Source organism: Salminus brasiliensis, chromosome 17, assembly GCF_030463535.1.
Source record: "Salminus brasiliensis chromosome 17, fSalBra1.hap2, whole genome shotgun sequence".
Taxonomy (NCBI): Eukaryota; Metazoa; Chordata; class Actinopteri; order Characiformes; family Bryconidae; genus Salminus; species Salminus brasiliensis.
In genome coordinates, this window is record NC_132894.1 from 8,838,208 (window position 1) to 8,864,174 (window position 25,967).

A 25,967-nucleotide genomic window follows, 5' to 3' on the forward strand; every position below is an offset into this window, starting at 1 on the left:
AGCGCCGAGATAGAGCATCCGCTCGGCATGAGCAGTTTTTTAAATATAGAAATTATCCGCGATATCTCATTTAAAACCGAGTAAACAAGACGGCGTGCATTTCTTAAAATTACGCCCAAGCGTCTCGTAACTTTCGACTGTTCGGATTTCGTCGAGTATTGGAATATTTTCTGTCAAAATGTTCAAATTCTAGCCAGTCGACTGTCTCTTGTCCCTGCACTAGCACGCTAGCTAGCTAACGCCGCCGAAGAGTAGGATGGGAGAGAAGCTGGAGCTGAAGCTAAAGTCGCCGGTCGGAGCCGAAGCTGCGGGATACCCGTGGCCGCTGCCTGTTTACGTAAGTTCAACAAATTAACCGCTCAGTAAAACGACAGCCTTCAGTCCGAATAATCCCAAATACGCGTGTGTGTGTGTGTGTCTTCTGGCCGGTGGAGTGGTTTATGATCTAAACAATCGAGACTAGCACGTTAGCCAGCTAGCTATAGCTAACCCACCTAGTGCTAGCTAGCTAGTACATGACCACCAGCTGGGTTACGGGTTGGTTTAGTCACTGGAAGGCTTAGGCTAGCTACAGCTGTTGGGTAGATAGCTAGGATAGTTAGAGATAGCTAGCATATCTAGGCTAGCTGGCTAACTCACTAAAACAGTTATAGTGCTGAATTATTGGCAAAAGCGAGATGTAGCTATTAATTAGCTAGCTATGTTAGCTAGTGCTAGTTATGTTCTCCATAAGATGATGATGATAAAGGTGCTTGTCAGGACGTCTTGGGTTTTATAGCTACTATCTACTAGCTATCTATAGCTAAACTGACTAGGAAAGTCAGCCACTGGTTATTTATCCTAGGGACTGTCTTCTTGGCTGGATATCACCCACTGAGTGTGTGTGTCTGCTTTCGGCTTAAGAGAAACCGTAACAGCTTGCTGCCTCTAATGTCATGAAGTACAGTGTAGTAGTGAGCTGACCTAGTTGGCCATCATCACTACTGTGTGTGTGTGTGTGTGTGTGTGTAAGAGAGATAGAGAGAGGGAGGGAGAGAGGGAGAGAGAGAGAAGGCAAAGTAGCTACTAGCTACTAGCTAGCTACATTGCTAGCTAACGGTTGCTACTTTTGAACGTGACATGGCGATATTCCTGTCAGAAATGCTGTAGTTTGGTGCTTTTGTCGACGGTTGGTTTTACTGTCCTAAAAACGAGTGCAGATCTGGCCCTTTAGGGTCCAAATGAGCTTGGGCTCGCTTTCAGAGAGGGCTAACGCGAGCTAGCTTATTATTCCCCTCAGTGTGAGCCGCTGACTGTAGGGCAGTGGTGCAGACGGAGCTAGCGCTAGCATAGCTAGCTAACTAACTTAGCTAGCTAGCGTTAATAACTCTTGCTGTGTCAACAGTCTCTATTATTGTCAGTGTGTGCAAGGGTAGAAAACAGCCGGTGTGTGCATGGTCAGTGGATGTAGGACTATATTCCAGTATATTTGGAGTTAGAAATTCTGTGTTTTTGCATTGGTGTCGTTTTCAGCTCTGAACAAAAGGCAAACAAGCCCGGTCAGCCAGTGCAGTTGCTCCAGTGAGGTCGACATTGTTGGCTTAATTCGCGAGTTGTAGAAAGCTAGCTGTGGTTGTTTTAATGGATTTCTGCGTGCGTTTGTTTATTTGCTTGCTTCCCTGCCTTGTGCTCCTAAGGTCATGTCAGTAAACGCTAGCTATCCACATCAGAGGCTTCTTGCGGCCACCGAGTCTGGACTTGCAGCTGCAGCACTAACCTAAGATCAGGTGGTTCATCTTGAGGAGTATTTCGTTAAGCTTTCTGAACGTGCCAGGAAAGATGGTAGACAAAAGATAATGGAGCATCTGTTTGTCCTGCAGAGGAACTGGGCCATATGTGGATGTGCATGGCTTGTGCAAATGACCTGCCTCGTGTCCCCCCCCCTCCCCTACCTCCCTTCTTCCCTCATAAGAAGGCAGTGGAAAGCCTCTGCATGTTTACACTACTCATAAGCTCGCTCCCATAGTATGAGTAACACTGATGACATGGTGTACAGTTGGGTCGTTGGCTGTGGGCAGGACAACATTCCTCAGATTTCTTAGTCTTAATCATTCCCTGCTCTGTTTCTCGCTGGGGTATAAAAGCTCAACTGTCAGAGAGGACAGCCAAGAATGATTCAGAGCCAGATTGAGCTGTTGTGAGTCCAAACATATAGATTAAGATCAAAGAATGCAGTTCCTTGCAAACATTTGGGATGTTGGACCACCCCCAACCCCCTTCCTTATCGTTTTTCCTCACTCTTCCTCTAAAGCTTTCTCATGGTTACAGTCCTCAAACGTTGGTCATGTCAGCATGATCATGAGCTATGAGCGAATGCTGCCTGGCAGCTGAGTGGCAGACGGAAATGGAGGCAGATCAAAGCCTGTGGTTTCCACAGTGACGAGTGGGTTTCAGTTGTCACGTCCCCCCATACACGCACACGCACACGCACTTTCACAAAGCGTCCATCTAAGACATTCAACCGAGAAAAAAGAGAACGTGGCTTTCTCTGAAGTTTTTCACTTTTTCTCTGAATGGAATTTGTGAACTGCATTCTCATCCTCGTCTCAGAAACCAGTGCTAGACTCCTGCAGATGAGGTCATCTTTCATACTGAGCTAAGTTCACCTCAAATGACTCCTCACCCTCTCGCGCGCACGCTCTCTCTTTCTATGACTTTGCTTGATAAGCTCTGCCGCACCCATTGTGAGACATGTTTCAGCCCTGTGCGAAAGCTAATGCAGGGTGAATAGACTTTCACAGATGTGCCCAGCTTGTTAAGCCATATGAGCTCCTGTTTTGCAATGGCTAGTTTCTGCAACGTGAGGTTTGCACGTCCAACATTTTGGGGCTGTAGAACCTGTTTCGTTCCCTCTTTCTTTTCTTTTTTTTTTTTTTTTCCCCCCTACATGTATTCCAGCAGGACTGGGAGTGGAGGTTTAGTCGATAAGATCAAAATACTTTGATCCCTGTCTAGTTTTTCTTCACGTTACTGAGTAACCTCTGCGGCTCTCTGTCAAATAATTCCACCCTGAACCAGAATATCTCCAGTTTTATGGAGAACTAGACAGAATTCTGCAGTCGTGTGACTCCTGTTCATATGCTCCTAAAGCTGAATGAATTGTTCCTCTGTGTTGCTGTTGCGCTGGCAGCTCGAGTCAACCAGCGGCTGCCCATCCGTCGTTATTCCTCACAACCTCGTGTTGTCTCGTTTACCTCTGCCAGTGAAAATGTTCTGCATGCAAGGAAAAGCGGGACTTTGAGGATGTAGTAGGGTTGATTATGCTGCGGTAACTGGATCATAAATACAGGACAATCACTGCATAGTACTCTGCGACAGAGACCGAGACCAAGACCAAGAGTGAGAAAGGACATCTGGAGGCTAAAAATCACTCTTAAGTGCTTCCATGTGATGGAACACCTCTTTGTGCAGCTTCTACAGGGACTACTACTTTCAACCAGAGGCATTAAGCTCAGTCACCATGTGCTTCGTTGACTATAAACCCTGAGCAACTGTATGCGTCTCACAAATGCAGACTAGATTTTGACCAAGTAGTGTTATGATAGCAAGCAGATAGCAACGTGAATACCAACCCTTTACGCTGTATACCAAAATGACTTACTTTCTTAAATGGTTAATAAAATAATATAAACACTTAATTGTATTTTATGGAAATCGTATACAGTATTTCAGATGTGCTGCTTCTTTTTTTGCTGGTGAATTTGGTCTGTTCCAGCTTGTTCCCAAATCTCAGGAAAATCTATTAATAGTTCTGATGCTGTTACAAGTCGCTCATCGTGAGATTGTGAAGCTATTTCTGTTCCATCGCTTCGTCACAGTGCCGTGTTCTCAAAAAGAACAGCAAGTTTCCCCCGTTGCTGAAGAACGTCTGAGGTTGTATGAGGTAATCTGCTCGATATAACGATAGTCATTGAGGCATGTGTAGTAAGGGAAGTGAGACGACCCCGACCCCCCCACACACACACACACCTTCCCGTGAGTCATACTGTGGAAGCATGAGGTGAAGACGTAAGAGTGAGTCACAGCCTCACTCCACTGCTCACGACAGTGGGGTGTGACGAGAGCTGCCTGCGACCTCTCTCTCTCTCTCTCTCTCTCTCTCTCTCTCTCGCTCTCTCTTTCGTTCGTTCGTTTTTTTTTTGTTTTTTTTTTTTTTTACATGCCTCAGCTGGTGTTATTTTTAGCCGCAGCGCTGGTGTTGCTGTGCACCGTGTGTTTGTGAGCGAGAGCCCACAGGAACACCACCCCCTCCCCTCCTCTCACGCTCTCACTCCTCCTCCCACGCTCTTTGCGAAGGCTGTTTGTGAGCGTACACGCTGTCTTCTGGCTCTTGCTCTGGCTCAGTCACAGTTTAATCACAGGTTGCTCTACCTTCGTAGTGAACGTTATTTTTATTTCAGCAGTGCCACACATACATGCACACACAATACTGACATTTCTTTTGCCTGGAAATCGTAATGATTGGAGAACGAGAGTGTAGGTGGGGCGGGGTGTATTCAGAGCGGGAAAGCGGCTCTGTGCCGAATGAGGTGGAGTCTAGAGAGGCTTTGCGTTTGGGCCCAGCAGCGGCACACTCAGGCAGACACGAGTCCTCTCAAGCCCCTGCTGACAGAAAGTGGGTCACTGGGTCAGCCAGTGGCAGGGCTGCTGTGGCTCGAATGCAGCCGTGCAGGACCGGATCTGTGCTGTTTTTCACACAATGATGATGACTGTTAATACAATAATAATGTAATTAGCACATATCCGGTCACCCAAGGATCCTGTACAACGGTAAAACGTTGTTGTCGCTGTCATACAAAAACGAATCAACAAAATGAAATGAGAAAAAAAAACATCATCTCAATCTTTAATGGACGTCAGTATAAATAGATCTAATTCCAAATCATTTGGGAACGTTTTCTATTGGTCCGTTTATCAGCTAACATTATTTTGATTTTGCGAAAATGCTGATGCAAAGTATTGCAATACTGTATCGAACACTTTTAAACTGATGGCTTGCGTGCAAAGATTGGTGGCAGACAGCATTTCTGTTTGTGCCGTGTTTAAACCATGATAAAACCAAATGCATGAAAAGTGAACTTTTCTTTTACTCAGAATTTAAGGATATAGTAGTGTTTTTATACTATGAGTTTCCCCTAAAGGTTGATTTTAATAAATCACAATATATTGAATCAGAACATCTGTATTGGGATATGCGTGGTATCTCCAGGTTCTTATACCACAATTGAAGTCTCTGATTCTGAAATATATACGTTGCAAAAAGATCTATTTTTGATTGGGGAAACGTCAGTGCAGATGAACATCTTGGAGTAAGCCATCATGCTCTTCAAGCCACTCTGACTCTTTTCTGCACCACAGGGAGAAATACACAGCTGACATGACCTCACATAGTGTGTGTGCGCTATTTCGGGCTGGATTTGTTGCAGGATCCTATTAATTCTTTTTATTTCCCCTTCTGGCATCTGATTCAGCACATTCTGCTGACATGATAACCTATCTAGACTGATGAGCCAAAACATTATGACCATTACAGATGGCAGTGTTGCTGAACAACAATAATAATAATGAACAATACATCAATATATCCATTTTCTTGCACCTCTACTTGAAAAGCACGTACATCTGGCAGGTGAGCATCAGAACTGGAGTTTAAGCAATGGAAGAAAGTGACCTGTTGATTCCTGTTGTCTTTTATATTAACTGAACAGCCAACAGGTACCAGTGCAGAGTTTATCTTCCATGCATTTTTGTGTGTGTGAGAGAAAGAGGCAGATAAAATGCTGGATGCTGGAACAATAGGATATCTTTGTGCCAGATACCACATGACACCTTCTCAAGACAGGTCTTCTCAATTGAGCTGTTTTGGTGGTGCATAGAGGATATAGGATAACGGTATATTCCCACACAGTGGGAAGTACTGATAGTGATCTGAAACAATGGCCTAAATGGTTCCTGATCATGTCTGCCCCTACTATTAATTTCCGTATAATTTATCTGATGCATCTCTAACAATTATTTCATTATTCTATGTGTATCATGTTTTAGATACCTGCACCTGGTATTATTACCTTTTTGAGATACAGACTCTCAAAAATCAGACTGCAGCAGTACTGTAGAGCTTCATTCCTTGGTTACAGAACACTTTAAATAAAAACTACATTGTCAATAAGTAATAAGAAGCAAGACAAACCTTCTGCATAACTGAACAAATCTGCAAAACGGAGGAAGAGGCGTGTTTTAACATCATTGTTACAACACTTTGCAGGCCAGTTTTGTGGTGACCAAATGTTCACGTCACAGGCCTGAAGAAAGCTGTATAGCTAATTCAGCTGTGTTTGTAAGTGCCCATTTCATCTTTGAATCTACTGATTCATTTTTTATGTGTTACAAGTAAAAATGAAGCTGTTTTGCTGACCAAAAGAAGCTGTTGTGGAAACTCTGTCTGCTCTGTGTACAAATGCTAGTTGTGATCTTTGATCTGTGAGCGTTATCTTTTGTGCTGTTGAGCTTCCAACCAATTTCAATTCTCTTATTTACCTCTTCCCTGTTTCTCTCTCCTTCTCTTAAGGATAAACACCATGATGCTGCACATGAAATTATTGAGACCATTCGGTAAGTGTCACTCTGCCACTCTGTGACTGATGAGGTAAATGTAGGATGTCAAACTGAAAGTAAGTTTTGTCTTTGTGTAGCTGGGTGTGTGAGGAGATCCCAGACCTTAAGCTGGCCATGGAGAACTATGTGCTCATCGACTACGACACCAAGAGGTAAGTTTTAGATGATGCCAGCAACTATTAATAATGTTATAAACATTTTTATGTAGTAATAATATTTGCCCTATGTGACATTTTACTTTCTACAATGTGACTATTGCTTATGCACACATTGTGACGACGATGCTGAAGTGATATATTGTGCAGGCCTAATGTCTAGCACTAAATTGTACTGAATAGAATCTGGGTCTTCAAAATCAACCCTGTGTGTCTGTGTCTTACTAAATAATTTGTATTTAACCACAAAGACAATAACAATAACAATATGTACTCTTTTCAGTTTTGAGAGTATGCAGAGACTGTGTGACAAGTACAACAGAGCCATTGACAGCATTCACCAGCTGGTGAGTTGACTCATACCACAGATGACTAAAACAGTACTTGTATCTCTACATATGGCCAATAAAGATGGTAGTTTGTATCTTACTGACACTTGTCATTTTGGAACAGTCTTCTGACTCAGCTTTCTGTGTTTATTACAGTGGAAAGGGACCACTCAGCCAATGAAGCTAAATAAGAGGCCTTCCAACGGCCTGCTGCGCCACATCCTGCAGCAGGTCTACAACCACTCCGTCACTGACCCGGAGAAGCTCAACAACTATGAGCCCTTCTCCCCAGAGGTGTACGGAGAGACCTCCTTTGACTTGGTGGCTCAGATCATAGATGAGATTGAGATGATGGAAGAGGACACTTTTGTGGACCTGGGCAGCGGTCAGTCACTGTGTTTTAAAGGGCCCATTTCATACGAAGCTGAATTTCCTTCTAGAAATGAGAATTTCAGATGTTTGCGCTATTTGAAAATGCTCTTTTACTCCAAAGTCCATAAACAGGAACTAGGCATCAAAACCTGCTTCTTTTGAATGTGATGTTTTTGTCTCAAAAAACAGCATTTACATATGCCCAGCTATTTAACCTAAAGCAGTTTAACCCTGCCCTTTCACACTGACGTCCAGACTGCTTTTAGAATGAGGCATGATCCTGGACAACCAATCAAAGCATAAATAATTAGTGTAGATCAGTCTTAAGAACCCTCTAACAGTAGAATAGCCTATGCCCCATCCTGTGCTTGACTGGCTCTGCTGTTGTGGCTGCCACCATTACAGGGAGATTGGCTGGTGGGACATGCTATTGCAGCAGCACATATGTGTTGCTAAAGGTGTCAGAAAGACACATTAGCTATGTCAGGCAGTAGATATCACATTTCAGAAGATTTACCCCTGGTTTTCAAGCAGCAGTCATGTCTTTCACTTTGCCTGTTTCAGTCTTTAGTCCTTTATGTTGCAACTTTGTAGCCTTAGATGCAGTCATTTACTGTGGCCTGTGTGAAAAAGCTCTTCTAGCCTTCAGCCATCTCTGGAATAAAAGGACTATAGGCGTTACCCTAAACAAATATTTTCCATGTTATAATCTTTTATTGTGGCAGTCACACAATTATGGTGTGTGGACATGGCGTGATAAAGCCAGCAAAAGAACATCCAAATGGTTCAGTATTGTGTTTTAATCACAAACAAATTTAACAAGATGATTGATCCTGTGATTCTGTATCATTGTCCTTCTGTGGGTTGTTGGCTCATGCTTTTACATTAGCAGGCAGTTTTTGTTCTGCTTTCAGGCAGTGAATGCAGCTTGAAAATGAATGAAAACAAATGTCTTAGCAATTTATTTAAAACACCAACTGCCAGTAAATTCAGTCAACTCTGATTCAGAGAAGGAAATGACCAAGAAAAGGAAATGAGATTGTAGCACACACAGTGAATTGCAATACTCTCTTTGCTTAATTCTCTGCTAGAAAAGTAACCATCCTACTGCACACTTTCACAGACATTTAGTCATTCACACTTTGAGCATGCATATGTGAGCGTGTTAAGACATCCTCTTAATGCATATGACTGTGGGCTGGAAGTGTGGGCATGAATCTGCTCTTTAAAAAGGCAGTGACCAACCACACACGTTCCTTTTGGATGCTTCATACATTAATTGCAGGTTGCTGACTTGTTTTTGCTTGAATTGCAGGTGTTGGTCAGGTTGTTCTGCAGGTTGCTGCAGCCACCAACTGTAAGCACTACTATGGCGTCGAGAAGGCAGACATTCCAGCCACGTATGCTGAGGTGATTCACTGTGTATTTGTGTGCAAATGAAAATTGAGTAATAGCGAAGCACTTTTGTAAGTCGCTCTGGATAAAAGTGTCTGCTGCAAGTCATATATGTAAATGCAATAGAAGGTGTAAATGGAGTAACTGTAGATGAATATGGAGAATGTCATTAAATACAATATCCCTTATTCAGATGTTCTTTGCTTGGGTTGCAGGCAATGGACAGAGAGTTCAAGAGGTGGATGAGGTGGTACGGGAAAAAGCATGGAGAGTATACGGTAAGTTATAGGAAAGGCTGGCTATGTTTACAGGCAACAGTTGATACTGGCCAAAGCTTGACCTTACTGTGCAAGTTCTTTCTTTACCCAAAAACACATTGAGCTGATTCAGTGATGTTTGTTCATACAACTTTGCAGTCATCTGGAATCTGCTATAAGTCATTTACACTCCACCCAAATACTGTCTTATCAGATCATGTGTAATTGAGTGCAAGTCACATTAGGGTATTTTGAGAGTATAATGATTAGCATTCCTTATTCTTCAGGCAACGTCTTTAAAGAAAAATGAATTATCTTGATGCTTTGACAAGAACCAAAATCTGAGGTCTAGATAATGGGTCAGAGCATCTTCAAAACATCAAGCAGGTCTAGTGGGTTTTTTCCCCCTCCCTTCTCCCCACCCCTTCTCTTAAAATGGTAAAGGTGCAAGTATTTGTCACTGTACAGTGAAATGTGTTCTACACATTAGACTGTGGTAGTGAACACTACACACACACACACACACACACTAGTGAACTAGGGGCAGTGAGTTCACACCCCCAGAACAGAGAGGGTGAGATGCCTTTCTCAAGGGCCCAACAGTGGCAGTTTACTGAGGCTGAGTATCGAACCCACAACCCTGTCGTCAATAGCTCGGAGTTCTAACCTCTGAGCCACCACTGCTCAACGTATGCAGTGGTCAGTACCTACCAAAAGTCCTCCAAGGAAGGACGACCAGTAAACCAGCCAGGCTCATTTATTCTCATGGAGGTCTTGTTGAGACCATGCCACAAATGATGAGATCTGTTGTGGTGAGGCTTACCCAGTATTAGGCAGGTGGTGCTAATGTAATGGATGATCGTTGTAAGTTTAAAACACACAGGTTTTGTTCTTTACAATGTAATGTAAAACCAGAAGTCAAAATAAATCAATTGTATAAGTGGTTAAAAAAAGGAAACAACACCTTTAACAACCACAGTACTCACTTTTTTTAACTGTGTTTTTTCTTCCTGATTCTGCTAGCTTACTGGAAAGGGTGATGTGCGTGTCCCAAGCCAACGTGCAAAGCCACAATACAATGTGATAGTTAGAACCCTTGTGTACATAAGTGGAGTCCACTTGGTAGTTCAATTTTGTAGCAGGTGGGATCAAATGAAGAAGCTTTACTTGCTGTAATGGTGTGATTGTGATTTCTTTATGTTGTTCTGTAGCTAGAGAGAGGAGATTTCCTTTCAGAAGACTGGAGGGAAAGGATAGCTAACACGAGGTAACGGAGTTAGGTGATCATTAAACTGTAATTCTTAAATTAAAGGACCAGTTTGACAAAACATCAAATGAACATTTATCGAACTTTGACTGCTTCAGGGATGCAAGGATAATCATCCTAGACTGGTTTGTTTCCATAAGTCTGTAGTTTTTGGACTGAGATATGCTAGGCTAATGTTGCTAACAAACACTGGACTTGTGCTGTCACCAGTCGCAAATACATGCCAAATATTATTATTAATTTGTTTCATTTTAGACCATCATCTGCGTGATGTTTATTTTTGTATTTAAAGACTAAAGTCATAACCAGTTCTAAACCACCATTTGTCTGTATGAAGCAAATAATGATCTGGATGTTTGAGAGGGTTGAGGGGTGTTTTGTTAGCAGCATAAGCCTAGCATTTACCAATGTAAACTAAAGAAGCATACCTCAGATATTAAACGTCTTGGTTGATTGTTCACTGACCCCAGGCAGAGACAGTCATGTTCATTTGATTTTTTTGGTGGACTATTCCTTTAAACGTGTGTTTGAGCTGTTTGCAAACATCGTTATATTAACACACTTGTGCTGATAACTGTAAGTTACCTGCTTCTAATTTTGTGTGAAATCATTTAATTTCATTTGTCTGGGCAAAGGTAGTAATTTCATATGTTCTCTTGCAGTGTTATTTTTGTGAATAACTTTGCCTTTGGTCCAGAAGTAGATCACCAGCTGAAGGAGCGTTTTGCCAACATGAAGGAAGGTTTGTACACATGATTTTAAAGCAGCTTTCTCTTAATAGCAGGCTGAATAGGGCAGTTTGATTTAATTACCTCATTCTTTTCCGTTATCTTTGACAAAAGTTGTCTTAATGAATGTCTGCTCTCTTTCAGGCGGAAAAATTGTATCCTCAAAACCTTTTGCACCTCTAAATTTTAGAATAAACAGTCGAAACTTGAGTGGTAAGTTTTTGGGTTTTTAAAAAATATATATATATATGTATATATACACATATACACATATCACATTCTTTGATAATCACCTTATCGATTATTTATTTATTTATTTTTTGGGGTACAGATATTGGCACAATAATGCGTGTTGTTGAACTGTCTCCACTGAGAGGCTCAGTCTCATGGACCGGGAAGCCAGTTTCCTACTATCTCCATACAATAGATCGTACCATAGTAAGTATCTTTTGAGTATATTCTGATGTACTGTTGAGTACAATCATTTTTTAATAATGAAATTAGTAGGGATGTCCAATTTGACAATTTCATATATACTATCCCACTAATTAAAAAATTGGATGTGTACTGTGTGACATTCTAAAATAAATGACTGCTTGTAGTCTGTTAAATATAGCATATGCTGTATATCAATTTGACTGTCCTGGGATTTGGCTACAGATTGCTTTTAGGCACTTCAGTTTTTCATTTTATAAATGTGTACATTAATCCAGATGCATCTGTCCTATATTTGATTGAGACATTCCTTATTTTTGGCTAAATGTTTTTTATTGCCTAATGCTATGGCTCTTTCTTTCCAGCTTGAAAACTATTTTTCTAGTCTCAAAAATCCTAAACTCAGGGTAAGTGTAAGCCTGTTTTAAGGGAATTTGTCCAAAGCAGTCTTTCTTTAAAATATATATATATTTTTAAAAACTATATTTCCACACATGTACCTATTCTTAAATATGTGGTGTCTCTCCCAAATACCCCCCCCCCCTTCTCTTAAATGTTTTGGCTGCAGGAGGAGCAGGAGGCCGCAAGGCGGCGTCAGCAGAAGGACACCAAGGACAGTAAGAGCAACACCACCACCCCAACCAAGCCGAAAGAACACAGGGTAGGCCTGCAGAACTTGGCTCATTTTTATTTCTTCAGAAGAATTGTTATTGAGATTGTACCAGCACAGGCCAGTGTACTTAGTTTTTGAATGAATGCCTCAGTTCACAGCCCAGAACAAGCTGAATGTGTGGTATTTTTAGAGTTGGATCACACTGCAGGGCTTGCTCAAATAATAATAAAAAAAACCTCCTACTCCCTCTCGCTCATTACTTCTCTCACCCTCCCTGCAGGACTCCGGTGGTGAGGAAGAGAGCACGGGGCCGCTGGTACCTGTGAAGCCGTCTCCTAAACCCCGTCGTGCCAAGCTGCTGGCCAAGGGCCGCAAGCTGGGTAACAAGAAACGTGGGCGGCCCAAGAAGGCTGCGGCTGCAGCAACGTCAGCGGCTGCAGAGCGCAAGACTAAGAAGAGCCAGAGTGCTTTGGAACTGTTGCACGCCAAGACCCTCTCAGCAGCCCCTCCTCAGGGTGAGTGTGGACACGCCATCTGCCTCAGGCCTGCTGCACCTGGTCTCTGTGTCTGGACTGTGCTCTGTAAATGCTTCCTTTAAGTTTTCCAGTGTATAGTAGAGGTGGTACCATATTGTGCGTGCCTTAGCATTAATTATAGGCCAATATCAATAAAAAAAAAATGAATAAGCTTTAAAAAGGGGCTGGTTTTAATTTAACTTTCCCTGCAGTATTCAACATTGTTTGATACTGATATTCGTCTGCACAGATATGCTCTCTCTGGTTAAAAAAAAAAAAGTTAAATATACAGATCCAATATGCTTCTTTTGAATTATTTGAGGATGGTATTTAATAAAAATGTTTGTTTTGTTTAACACTTGGGATGCAACTTTGGTTTGTACTCTGCTAACCTTTTATTGTTGTTGCTTGTCGCAGATGGATACAGGTCACCACAGAGCCCGTTCTACCAGCTACCTCCCAAAGTGCAGCATTACACAGCAAGCCAGCTCTTGCTTGGGCCCGTGCCGCCAGGCCTGCAGACTCTGCTGGGTAAGCACCCTAGTGCTGAAGCAGTTTACTTAGATTAGGAATGTGCAAATAATAGTAATATAATTCATATATGTGCAGTTTAATATTTAAAAAGCTATTCATCTAAGATGTAAGCATTTATGTGCTTAATAATACTGATGATACAATCAAAAACAATGACACATAACATCAGTATTTTTTATATTACTTCCAAAGCCCAGTAGTGATTGTAAACATTTTTGCAATGGAAATCAAGGAGAAATCTGGAACCAAACCGTTGTACCTCAGACTAGCACTTGTTCTAATCTTATTGTGTTTTTTACAAGCACACTTAATCTGCTGGTCTCTTACCTTATCTACCTTTTTAACGGCACCATCAGTATTAAGAAAATGTAACTCGTACAGTTCATCTTTTCCACTGCAGATAACATCAAAGTCCAGTACTTGCAGTTTATGGCCTATATGAAGACCCCACAATATCGCACCAACCTGCAGCAAGCTCTGGAGCAGGAGAGGGTACAGTACATCGCATGTCCAGCCTAGATTTGTAGACCCACTTTTTTTGATTGATTAAGTTTTTTTTCACATTCTGAATGACCATTTTCCTGAACCTTTTCCTGCTTTCTTGGAATCTTCTTCCTGTTGTGAAAAGGTTTTTGGAAGTGTTTTAGCATGGCCTAATCTCTGTGTGTTCCTTTTGTTTTTTCTTTCCACACACACGCACACCCCTTACAGCTCAGACACACTGAACTGTCAGGTCAAGCCCAACAGCTGATTAGTGCTTGCCATGCTCACAAGGAGAGGATCAAAGACCTTTTCCAGTCCAAACTGGAGGAGGTAAGGCTGTGTGTGAGTATGCACATGGGTGTGTAAATGGGGAAGCAAGAATGCTGAAACACCTGAAATCCAAACATACGAAAAGCTCTGATCAAGTCACATCTAATTAAAGTAAATATCTGTAGTCTCAGACAGTCTCCATATTGAATCCCTTGCAGCTGGGAGTGAAGGCAGTGACTGTGGAGGACCTGGTGCAGGCTCAGAAGGAGATCACAGCCCACAACATGCAGCTGAGGGAGCAGACCAAGCAATTGGAGTGTGACATGGCTGAACTGAAGGACCAGAGCCTTATGTTGGTGAGCACTGCTGATATGGTGTTATTTAATTTCAGAACTGTTCAACCTGCTCTCTCAGGGAAGACCTGCAGTACTAATGTTCACACGCACTGTTCTTGGGCCATTAAATACTGACTGCAGCATGCTCTTTTAAACAACTGATGTTCTCGGATGGTATTTTGAGGCATTAAGGCGTTTGTGACCCAAGTAAAACATTTTTGTTGTTGGTAAAACAATGCAGGCCAGTTCTAATATGAAGAAATATTAAGGGCTCCCAGTTATGTTTTAATATACTGCAAAATACAGATAAAATACAAATGCAGTATGATTTTGTCATGCAGCTCTTGTTGGTTCTTGCTCCGTATTAACCACTTTGAATCCAATAGAGAGTGCCGCCACTTATTCACAATTAATAAATTGTAGGAACTAAAGAACTGACTGATCAAAGCGACAACTAGGTGAACTGAATAGTATACCCATAGTAGTTCAAGTCGACAGAATTTGAAGTAGCTTTTTTTGCCTTCAGTTTAAAGCCCAAACTGTGAATCTAGCTTTGCAGTCTCCTTCTTTGGGTGCTTAGTGCCTCTGCTGTTTATGAGCCAAAGCTCTCTCATCCCCATGCAGCTAAAGGCTCGCTGTGAGGAGTTGAAGCTGGACTGGGGCTCTCTGTGTCTGGAGACTCTGTTGAAAGAGAAAGCTGCTCTGCGTAGGCAGATTTCTGAGAAACAGCGCCACTGCCTGGAGCTTCAGGTACCTCGCAGACTTGAAAACAGTTGCAAAAGTGCTTACAGTGCACATGCTTGACATGCTTATGCAAACATGCCTACAGCCCACATAACTCTCTAAACTAACAGCAGTACTGATTGTCAACCAGGGAAGTAAGAGTTTGTATTAGCTGAATGCTAAATACATTGCACAATACACGGTTTGGAAGTAGATTGCTCTGAGAGGTGAGGGTATTATTTTAGGATGCTTTTAAATAGTTGATAAATGACATTTTAAAAATATCCACCTCAACTATATTCAGAAAAAAGTAAGTTCTGGTTACGGAAAAGAAGGAAGATGTATCTTCCATGTTATATGCAACCGTCTGTGTGTTTACCTGTGCTTTGCACAGTCCAGCGAGAAAATTGGTCAAAGTTCAGTTTGATTGAACTTTGTGCACAGCGGCAAGGTGGCAAAACGGATTGGAGGACAGTGTCAGATTGAAGCTGCACCAACATTACTAAAGGCAAACATGGCATTACCAGCACAAAGCCGTTTTGCCAAATGTCCTCTTAAAGCGCCCTAATAAATTTGACTGATATTTGCCCTGCATTTGATTAACATGTTGAATAGGGCAACTATGATTATCTGATGACGTTAACAACCGTGATTATGAAACTGTTGACGTCAAACTGACAGATTGCAGATTGAGTTAAGAGTGATATCGCATCTGTTGTTTTTCTGCACCATAAAAAAAGAGGAACCACTTAGCACACAGAACTTAAAACAATTGCAACAGTAAAAGGATGTTAATATGTAGATTTGTTGATCAGTAAAAGATCTAATTAATTTTTGTTAAATGCAAACCTAATATTTAAGGTTCCTGCCAAGTGGCTCTGTTGTCTCACACTGTCCTTTTCACTTTACAGATCAGTATCGTCGAACTAGAGAAGAGCCAGAGACAGCAAGAGTTGCTGCAGCTCAAATCCTCCTATAGTCCATGTGAGGACTCTCCCTACCGAAAGAGCTTCCCAAGCCTTGATCCACGCCCCCCTCTGGATTCTGACACCCCAAAACTTGCTGGCCTTAATGGCCTCAGCCCTGAACTGTCCATTAACGGTACTGCATCTCCTAGCTACGAGCGGAGCAGCAGCAGCAGTAGCAAGAATGAGCTCTTTTCCCGCTACCTGCCCATCTCACCTGACCATGAGATTGTGCCACCCACCCCTGATTCCCGGTGCAGACAGGTGGGCCAGCCACTGCCTGACTACACCCGCTTTTCTCCAGCCAAGATCGCCCTGCGCAGGCACCTAAACCAGGACTCGTCCACAGGCCAGTTTAGATCGCTTGGCTACATCCACAGGTTAGTCCGCTTTTCTGGTTTCACCAGACTGTTGGTGCAATTATTGGGCTCATTTCTAATTTTGTTTTGTCTTCTCAGAGGCGATGTCGGTGCTGTAGCCTCTCCTACCTTAAGTTTGAAACAGGGTTGCTCCTCACCAAACGCGTCTGATAATCAACAAACGGCCACCCCCAAGAGTGCAGATAGGGTAAGTGACGCTTAGTACTGATTGTATGGATTTGGTTGTGGTTGGTTAAAATTCCATATTAGCTTATGTGCTAAATACATTTTTTTCTTGTATAAGGTGAGTAAGGAGAAGAGCCCAGCAGGTCCAGGGGACAATATTACTAGTCTCCCAATCAGCATTCCTCTCAGCACTGTGCATCCCAACAAGCTTCCTGTCAGCATCCCATTGGCCAGTGTAGTGCTGCCCAGTCGAGCTGAAAGACTGGTATGTATGTGTTTGAAATTCTAATGGTATCTCTTGCCAGCAAGTGAGTGTGCTGGACTCACTGGAGCTGTCCCCTCTTAATATGCTTTGTTGCAGAGGAATACTCCCAGTCCTGTATCCAGTAGGGAGCTGAACAACAGTAAACAGCCTCTGACACCTAACTCAGGTATGTGATGGGGATGTGTGTCCTGGCACATTGTGACTTGTATTGAAAAACCTGAGTTTCTTGGGAATAAAAAAGGATTGTAATATAATCAGTAAGTTGTGATGCAATTTATGCTAACCATAACCAGTCATATCCTCCTGCCCTATTCTTTAATTTTGCTGTTTGTAGACTGTACACTGTAGGTAACCTGCCTGGTCTCTCTCCAACTCAGGGTCCTTCTCCAACTCTGGGTTGGTGAACGGCTCCCACACTGCTGTGCTGGCAGGAGATCAGGACTGCAATGCGCCATCCCCTCCACCCCACAGTACCCCTTTGCTGGGCCTCCAGCCTCGTGGCACTGGACTCAGCCCTCCCATGGTTACCGGAGGAGTCCTGCAGTATGCCGACAGGCCTCCCCGTCTTCCCCCTGAGGAGTGCCCAGAGCGACAGGGTCCTGAATCGGACACTGAGGCTCTGGACAGCGAGACCCGACGTCGCATCTTCTTCTCTTCCTCCTCTTCGTCCTCTTCTTCATCCTCGTCCTCTGCTGGTGGCCATCGGCTGCACCATGGATCCTCTAAGCAACATCACCACAGCAGCAGCCGCCACCACCATCACCACCACCATTCTCCAGGCTCCCACAGCCAGGAGGGTCGCAAAAGAGGCCGCCGGAAGCGCAGCTCCTCTGGACTTCTCACAGCAAGTAGCTCCCCCAAAAGGAGGTCCTTTCCAGGCCTGGGTTGCCCCGGCCACTCATCTGGCTCCCCACTTAATATCAACACCATGGTGAGTGCTCACTAAATTAGAGTAAGGAAAAAGTGTTGTGAGGTTTCCATAAGCGATGCATCTAATTTTTTTTAAAAAGACAGTCTCAAAAGATTAGGTCTTTTGGTAATCACATTTTTTTTTGTCTTTTTGTTAACATTTGGTTTATTGTCAAATTTAGGGTTCTACTAGAAAACTATTGTTAACACAGCCAGTTCAGTTGGGAAGAATGGCTTTATGCGTGGTTCTTTTAGATTTGGGTATAGTATATAGTCTAGCCTTCACCTGGCATCCTGTGGATTGATTAATGGCCTGAATATCTCCTCTTGACCGTAGGTGAACAACATTAATCAGCCTCTGGAGATCTCAGCCATCTCCTCTCCAGAGCAGGCTGGCCGCAGTCCATGTGAAGCAGACCTGGACCAACCGCCGGTCCTGAAGAGAGAACGCCCACTGGAGCTTAATGGCTCCAGCCGCTACTCCTCCACCCCCAGCTCAGAAGATGAAGATGCAGGCTACCCTGCAGACAGCAGCTCCTCACGGTGAGGCAGCCTCCTGTCTGAACTGCTGTCTGGTTCTTACAGGCTGTTCGTGCTCTGAATGCTCAATGAGTTCTCTCTAAAGTAGCTTTTCTGCCCTAAGCTATTTGTTTTTCCCTTCTTGTCTTTTTTTAGAATCGAAAGAAAAATTGCAACAATATCCCTTGAGAGCAGAGATGGTGATAGAGGTAGAGTATATGCATATTTGTTTGAGGAAAGAAAGGAGTTTTAATAGCACTGTTTGGTGTAGAATGTATGAATTACATGATACATGATTCTGTATGTGCCTCATTCAAGGCAGACAAGTGTATAGTAAGCTCTCCATTCACTTTCAACAGATTCAAAGTTAAAATTTCTAAATGCTGAAATAAATGAAAGTGACAAGTTGTAGAAATGCCCATCATTTTTAGCCTTTTAGTTCATTTGAATGTAAGTGCAAGGAGTGTCCTATCTAGTGCATCTTTACCTGTCCCCAATAGGATCTCAGGGCCGCAAGTCAGGGGCCAGCAGCGTAAGCAGCGAGGTCTCCTCAACTTCTAGCAAATGGAAGTCCACCTTCTCGCCTATCTCTGACCCCAAACCTACTCCACCTGACCTCCGTCAGGGAGGCTCCCCCTTTGGCATGGGTGTGTCCCGCAGCGCTGGAGGAGGCACAGACTCCGACTCGGATCAGAAGCAGCAAAGGCGGGTGGAGAGGGAGGCTTACGGGAACCCCAAGGCTTTCTTGGGTTCAGAGGCAGGTGGCCGTTCAGCAGCGCTCTCGGAGAGGCCACAGCAGAAGCAGAAACCTCGGGAGTGGGAGCTGAAGGCTATGAGCCAGAATCTCTTCATCTCTGCCGCAACCACTGGTGGCATTCTAAGTGGCAAAGTGGGTGGAGCAACTACAGTTTCCTCTGCCTCTTCGGTGGGACAGTACTTCCCTTTGGGTGGAGCCTCAGTCTTACAGTCCTTGTTCGGAGCTCAGACGTCCAGCTCAGCCACCAGCGGAGCCCCACGATTGGTCAACGGCCACTCAGCACTGGGCAGCTTTTCCAGCGCTGGGCTGGCAGGAGGTGCTGCAGGAGGTAAGTTGCATCCTCTCAGTGTCTTTCACCCACCTCTTTGGGTGCACTTCAGTTTAGGTTGGCAGGTCGGTTTGGAGTGTATTTAAGGTAAGTGAAAGTCCAGCATTGCTGCCCTGCCTGGCTTTCCCCCGTGTTGCTTTTTGTGCTGCTGAACCACTAGCTGACTGTGCACAGGGTAAAGCTACACTCCCTAAGAAAATGACCACAAAGTGCAACATATCTTTTGCATAACTATGAGAGTTATGCGCTCAAGGCTGTGGCCCCAAACATTCCTCAGACACTTGGAATACCTTAATACCTTGATGGTCATTAAATTAAAAATATTATAGCCAGGTTTCTCTTTTAGCTGTCTAATTATTAAGGAACTCATGATTGGTGAGTTTTGGGTTTTTCTTATACATTTGCGTTTTTTGTATTGTGGTGTTGACATTCCCTGGGTAGTCCAGTTCCTTAAAACAGTACCATTGATGGAAAATGTATTTCTGTCAGTGAAGCCAGGCTTATAAGGTCAGGCTTTTATGCTTGGTTGAGGCTGATACCCAAATCATGTTAGTGTTAAACTGTGTTGCGTCAGCAGTGGAATGCCTCATTGCTTTGTGTGCTTTGTTTGACTTGCTTGCTGCTATGCACAACCTGGCTCAGCCCCCGTTCTCTCTCTGTCTCCCTCTCTCTCTCTCCTCATTCTTTGTCTCTCACCTCTGTCCATCCAATATCTGTCTCTCTATCTACCCCCTCTCTCTCTCCCCCCCCCCCCCCCCCCCCCTCCGCTTTGTGTTCGCAGGGATTTTTCACCACATGGTGCCTTCTTCAGTGTCCTCTCAGCAATCTGGGGCCACTCTGACCGGCCCTGGAGCCCTTGGCTCCCTGCTCAGTCTCTCTTCCCCCCAGCAGAGGCATCCGGACACCAAAGCCTCTGGGGCCTCTCCGTTCCTGGCCTCGGGCTCTGCAGTCTTCCCCTCTTCGCAGGGGCAGCATGGCCGCACACAGACCGTCCTGCACGCTCCTTCCCCTCCCACGCTCTCGTTGCCTCCCCCTCCCCCCCTCCTCAATGTTTCCTCCTCTTCCTCCACCACCTCTTCCCAGCCCTCCCTGCCGCGTTCGGAGAGACAGCAGTCCACCTCCCTCCAAACGCTGCGAACCGCCCCCTCCTCATCCTCCTCCTCCACTTTAGTCCCCTCCCCCGTTTCCGCAGTTTGTGCCACGGCCACACCCACTGCCTCCTCCCTCTCCTCGTCTTCATCCCAACCCTTCACCGTCCACTACCAGCCTCACCTGCCCCCTCCCGCAGCCCCCAGCAGCGGTAGTACTGGGGGCGGCAGTAGCGGTAGCGGAGGTCTAACCTCCTGGAGGACTCTGGGTTTGCAGGCGTCTTACGCTGCCTCGCAAGTCCCCAGTGCCCGTCCCAGATAGGAGCTAGCATGAACTGCGGGGGGGTAGGGGTGGGGTAGGGAGAGGGAAGAAGCTTGGAAATATTTATAATGGGGAAGCTGCTGCATTGTACCTCTCCCAGCTGCTATCTCAGTCTGAACAAGGTATGTTGCTTTGCCTTTGTGTGCTCTGTCTGCTTTTGGGTTTAGGGCTGCAACTAACAATTATTTTTATTTTCAGTTAACCTAGACTGATTATTTTTCAATCACTTGACTAATCAGTTCCTTTCCCTTTGCAGCTGCAGTTGCTTAAAGATCAATCTGTGCACTATATAGTCCTGTGACTGGTTAACGGTGCGATTGGAGTTACTGCTCTAGAGACAGCAAAAACTCATTTACCACTGTTGACTTAAGAAATGCCATTCCAAACCTGCCCAAGGCTGTGGAATGGCCCCATAATCCAGAAATTGCCTATTCAGTCCAATTACACTGTCTTGAAAGGAAGTGGGGACTCTGAGGAAACTCATGCTCTTGGCACTGATGGCATTGTGTGATAAAAGTCCTGACTAGTGGGTGGGAATTGAGGGAAATGCCTCAAAATAATGAATGTTCTCTGTAGAGGATGTAAGAAAAGTATATTTGAACAGGGGTGCCCAAACTTTTGCACAAACCTGTGTATTATTCAGAATTTCAGAATATTATGGCCACCCCTGGTTTGAAATGAATCAATTAAATCAGATCCACTCATCATATAAGAGCAGTTCTATACTTACAGTCTTTAGTCCATCTATTTGTCTACATTGTTGGCCTCCTTTCTCTCTGTTCTTCATTGGTCCCCACAGGACCACCACCGAGCAGGGATTATTTGGGTGGTGGGTCATTCTCAGCACTGCAGGCGCAGTGTCGGTGTGTTGCGCTGGTACGTGAGTCACTGCTGGACTGAATAGTCCACCATCCAGAAATATGAGAATGACCAGCCACCTAAATAATACCTGCTCTATTGGGGACTGACTATTGAAGAATGGGGTAAGCGAAGGCTTACAAAGTATGCAGAGGAACAGATGGTCTACTGTCTGGAATTCTGATGGCTGTATATTACTATGTATCATGTTGCGCGCAAGCCGGTCATTCCTTTAGGGAGTCCTGTTGGTATGACCTCCCATGTATCACTTGAACATTTCTTGGGCATTTTGAAGCACCATTGGTTTAATAATCGGCATCGCCGGTTAATTGTTGCAGACCTATGCATACTTTTTGTACCCTCTTATGTAAACATCACATTTAGCATTGCTTACCTTCTCGCTCTGCCTCTCTCCTATCAGGTAACTGAAGGAATCTACCTCAACCCAACGTAACCTATGCAATGGACAGGTGTGGACCAATGGGCCCTTCTCCCTCACTGGTGCTCTCACGTTTGCTAATGCCGCTGCGGTAAACCCGGCATGGGTATCAGAACTCAACGAAGGTGCAGCTGAACTCATATACACACACATACACATACATACATATAGATGCAGGCTCACTCACAGGATGGTGCTCCAGTCTGGTGAAAGGTGAAAAGGGAGGCACATAGGCAAGAATGACCATGTTAACATTCAGAAATGTTTACCCAGGTTTTACCCATGCCATGGTGTGTGGTTCATTTTTAAATGTCAGTTGAGGGGGGTGTTTATGCTCAATTTGGGATGCCACGGATATGGAATGCTTGTCACATTTAATATTGATGGGTACCTTTTCAACTTTTTTTTTGTTTGTTTTATTAATTTATTTTTTTATTTTCCAGTTACTTTTATATTTTGAACTCCATTAAACCATGAGATCAGCTGGGCAATGACACGTTGTAGAAATTGTCATTCCTGAATTGCTCTTTGCTGCAGAGGGAAATTCAGCAGTGTTTGGTTGCAATTTGGTTGCCCCCCCACCCCGTCCTCATATAAACTGTGCCTCCCTGGTGTTGGAACCTACTGTAAAATCAATATTTGCCACCTCATGTGCTGCACGCTCAAGGGCACCTTACTTGAAAATGAAGTAAAAAAAAAAAAAAAAAAAAAAAAAAAAAGTTTTTAAAACATGGTTGAATAAATTGTTTGCAATTAGAAATCACTCAAACTGCAGCCATTTGGTGGATAGATGCACTCTTCTACACTGGAGAGCAGACCTGTGGAGCTGTTCATTTTACACAACTGTCATGATGGTTAAGTGAATTTCAGTTTACTGTGATTTAAAAATGGCAAAATGATTATAATTTTGTCTGTGGGTAAATTGATTTGGCATTCTCCATAGTAGTTATTCCCAGTCCTGCCCTTTGGAGACCCACAACAATGCACATTGTGGATGTCTGGGAAATCCCTTCAAACAAGCAACTCTGTTAATTCTCACAAAATTTCTATCCTTGATGACCCCACCACACACTTACACACTTGCTAAAGCACAACCTACCAGGATTTAACACTGAAAGCCTGTGTGCAAATGCATGAAGTGAAAGGCGCTAATTAATCAGGTTAGTTAACGTAACTGCCGAAGCTATTTTATAATCACTACATTTACCCCTAGCTCAGCCCGAGGCTCGCTTATTGCTTTTTAAAGAATTCGTTTTTAAATATGAAGATCTTATTTTTAATGTGCTTCATTTTACCTTACTGCTAATACCCTTCAAAGAACATCTGCATTTAGACTCGAAGCTTAGTGGTGTGTACGTGGTACAGTCTATTCAGGTGATTTTATCAGAGACAACAGATTTGTGGTGCTGAAACACTTTTCACAGAGACCTAGCATCTGCCTTTGAATGATCCACTCCAGTAGTAATAATGTGGTGCTCTTAGCAAGCAGGAACAGCTCTCACACAACACACTCATACAGATAGACACAGATCTGAAAGGAAAGAAAATCACACTGGGGAAATGCAACAAGAAAAACTACTGGGTAACTTTCACCTTATTTTCCATTATTCCTATTTTCGTTTGTTAATTGACAGCTTTTTTGTACTGTGAATCTCAGACTGTATAATTGTATATAATTTAGATTATTTATCATTTCAGTTTTGTTATTGTAATTTTGTTTTTCTTTGTGTAACAGTTGAGCACAAATGTGCAAAGTGTGTGTACTTGACTCACAGTCTTGGGGAAAAAAAGCAAAACCATGGTGCTACAATCTGTACAACTCTGGACTGTGCCTATTTATATTATGAACATAAAACTAAAAGATCGAATCTGGGTGCTTGTTAACAGGGACTTTTTTTTGCTGATTTGTGGCTTTTTTTCCCCCTCCCTTTTCAGATATTTATAATGTAATAGGGTTTATCACCAAACGTGAAGCATGGAAGCATGTTTCAGTATTGCTCTATATGATTGCTGATGGTGTATACAGTATTTGAAACACCTTTTTGCTCTTAGGAATTAAAGATTATTTAGCTCGTGCAGCTACATGAGTTGAAGGTTTTTGTAAATCTAGTGGTTCAATCTACAGTTACAAGCTGAAGAAAATTAGAGAACCTTTTGGAATTACCTAGCTTGAGTGAAATGTGTTCTGTTCCTTATTTAAGTCACAATTATAGACAAACAATCTGAACTAGGAACACATTCATGTGCTGGTCATGTGTTATTGAGCACATTGAGTAAACGTCCACAGTGCAAGCTAGAAACGTAAGTGAAGGGCACCATTTGAAGCATTCCTCATCTGGCTAAGTCTATGCTGGTTGGCTCTAGCCTGAAGGTGGTTTTGTGAGTTTGTTTGTAGAACAGTTTGGAAAAGACCTAGGTAGCATGAGTGGTGCATATTAAATATTAGATATAATAATATTATTATTAGATATTATTATTATTATTATTATTTTAAATGGCGTCCAAATGTAGCTGCTGCATCATTTAAACACATTCTGTCCAATACTGCAGCACTACTTGGGGTGGAACGGACATTTGTACAGAAAGCTGACATCTGCCTAGTACGTAGCGTAGCCTTTAATGTCTGCTGTGCTACTCCCATCAAACTCTCTCAGATTATACAGACACACCTTGCTGGCTTTTTCATGTTTCTTTGTTTTCAGTCAACATATGGGGCTGTGAATCTGAAAAAAGGTTTTTGCAGATTGTCGAGTCTTCCGTAGGTCTTTTACTGTGGAGTTCCTGTATCTCGTCTTTTTAACGATTGCTTATGTTCTTTGAGTCATTTTAACAGGATGACCACTTCTAGGGAGAGAGAGCGAGAGAGTCCTGAAGGATCTGAACGCTCTTTAGCAAGGCTTGTTTTGGCTTTTCCAGCTTCATGTGTTTCTAGAACACGACTTCTGAAAGTTGTTTGCATCAAGGTGTGTTTCACACTATACTTTCTTTCTGAAGAACAACAGATGTGTGCCTTTATTTAATGAGCTGTGGAATCCCACACTTCTAATCTCACTTCCTTAATTAAAACATCTGTTGCCAAGTAGCTCTTGGAGAAGCCAATAACGCAAAGGTTCACTTATGTTTCACTGTGGATTGTGCTCTGTGTGCTCAGTCGAGGATGTGAACAGTACCGTGGCTTGAGTTATTAGCTTAGTTGGACTGTGTTTGTCTATAATTGTGACCTGTGTAGTGATCAGACCACATTTTATTAGTGTGTGTGTGTGTGTGTGTGTGTGTGTGTGTGTGTGTGTAAATATATAGCAGCAAATAGGTTCTATTATTGTTACTTTCTTCAGTACTTTTATAGAACCCTGTTTGCTAAGAGCGTAGGCTTGTAGTACGTGAAACCGCGTGCTTTTGCAAGAATGGTTGTCGAAAAAGAAAAATCTCACAAGGCCGAGTTCCGTCTTCACTGGTGCTGACGTTTAGCAGCAAATGCTAGCAGCCTTTAGGCAGGGTGCGATGATGATGACTTGATTAGGCTGGTGCTATTTATGCCTGTTTGGCATTCTTCCTTGAATTTTTCTTTTGTTTCGTTTTAATAACAATTCTGCAATTCTGTGCTGAGACCATTTGCCTCCCCTTTCTGGGGTCACCCAGAGCCTGTGCTAACGTTTCACAAAATCCAACCTGTTGTGAAACCGGTGCTGCTTAGACCGTAGGATTTAAAAGCTCTTTTCTCAACGCTTATCCGAGAGGGCTTTAGTAAACGACTCTACCATTCCAGAGTTCGTGTTTGTGTGTGCGTGTGCTGAAGTACATTAGATTGCTCTGATGTGAATTAAAGAGATTCCCAAGTACAGTTTTTTTTTTGTTTTTTTTTTTGGGGTGGGGGGGGGGGGGTACAGTGTCCTGGTCAGGTGAGAGC

General features: G+C 43.3%; 1 protein-coding gene across 3 annotated transcripts; it reads left to right on the forward strand.

The window, feature by feature from the left end:
• Positions 1 to 25,899, forward strand: dot1l (DOT1-like histone H3K79 methyltransferase). Of its 3 annotated transcripts, none has more exons than XM_072660067.1 (28): positions 1 to 337; positions 6,608 to 6,651; positions 6,732 to 6,806; positions 7,093 to 7,156; positions 7,295 to 7,523; positions 8,826 to 8,920; positions 9,121 to 9,183; positions 10,374 to 10,429; positions 11,092 to 11,171; positions 11,302 to 11,370; positions 11,489 to 11,595; positions 11,958 to 11,999; positions 12,161 to 12,253; positions 12,486 to 12,720; positions 13,138 to 13,251; positions 13,655 to 13,746; positions 13,966 to 14,079; positions 14,226 to 14,363; positions 14,967 to 15,092; positions 15,977 to 16,410; positions 16,489 to 16,597; positions 16,694 to 16,840; positions 16,937 to 17,006; positions 17,218 to 17,771; positions 18,087 to 18,292; positions 18,425 to 18,477; positions 18,769 to 19,353; positions 22,043 to 25,899. In XM_072660067.1, exons 1-28 carry the CDS (start codon positions 257 to 259, stop codon positions 22,048 to 22,050), a joined length of 4,083 nt encoding a protein of 1,360 aa, XP_072516168.1. In that variant the 5' UTR covers positions 1 to 256; the 3' UTR covers positions 22,051 to 25,899. The 3 variants fall into 3 exon arrangements, with proteins under 3 accessions (XP_072516168.1, XP_072516169.1, XP_072516170.1); XM_072660068.1 differs by having other exon boundaries at positions 13,966 to 14,067; XM_072660069.1 differs by lacking the exon at positions 22,043 to 25,899 and adding an exon at positions 20,135 to 20,763 and having other exon boundaries at positions 13,966 to 14,067.
• Positions 25,900 to 25,967: the final 68 nt, after the last annotated feature.

Bases quoted from the DNA above. Each gene is read 5' to 3' on its own strand.
- dot1l (XM_072660069.1), top strand. From the start codon at position 257: ATGGGAGAGAAGCTGGAGCTGAAGCTAAAGTCGCCGGTCGGAGCCGAA. The intron at 9,184-10,373 runs GTAAGTTATAGG...GTTGTTCTGTAG, and splicing joins AAAAGCATGGAGAGTATACG to CTAGAGAGAGGAGATTTCCT. The intron at 18,478-18,768 runs GTAGAGTATATG...TGTCCCCAATAG, and splicing joins GAGCAGAGATGGTGATAGAG to GATCTCAGGGCCGCAAGTCA.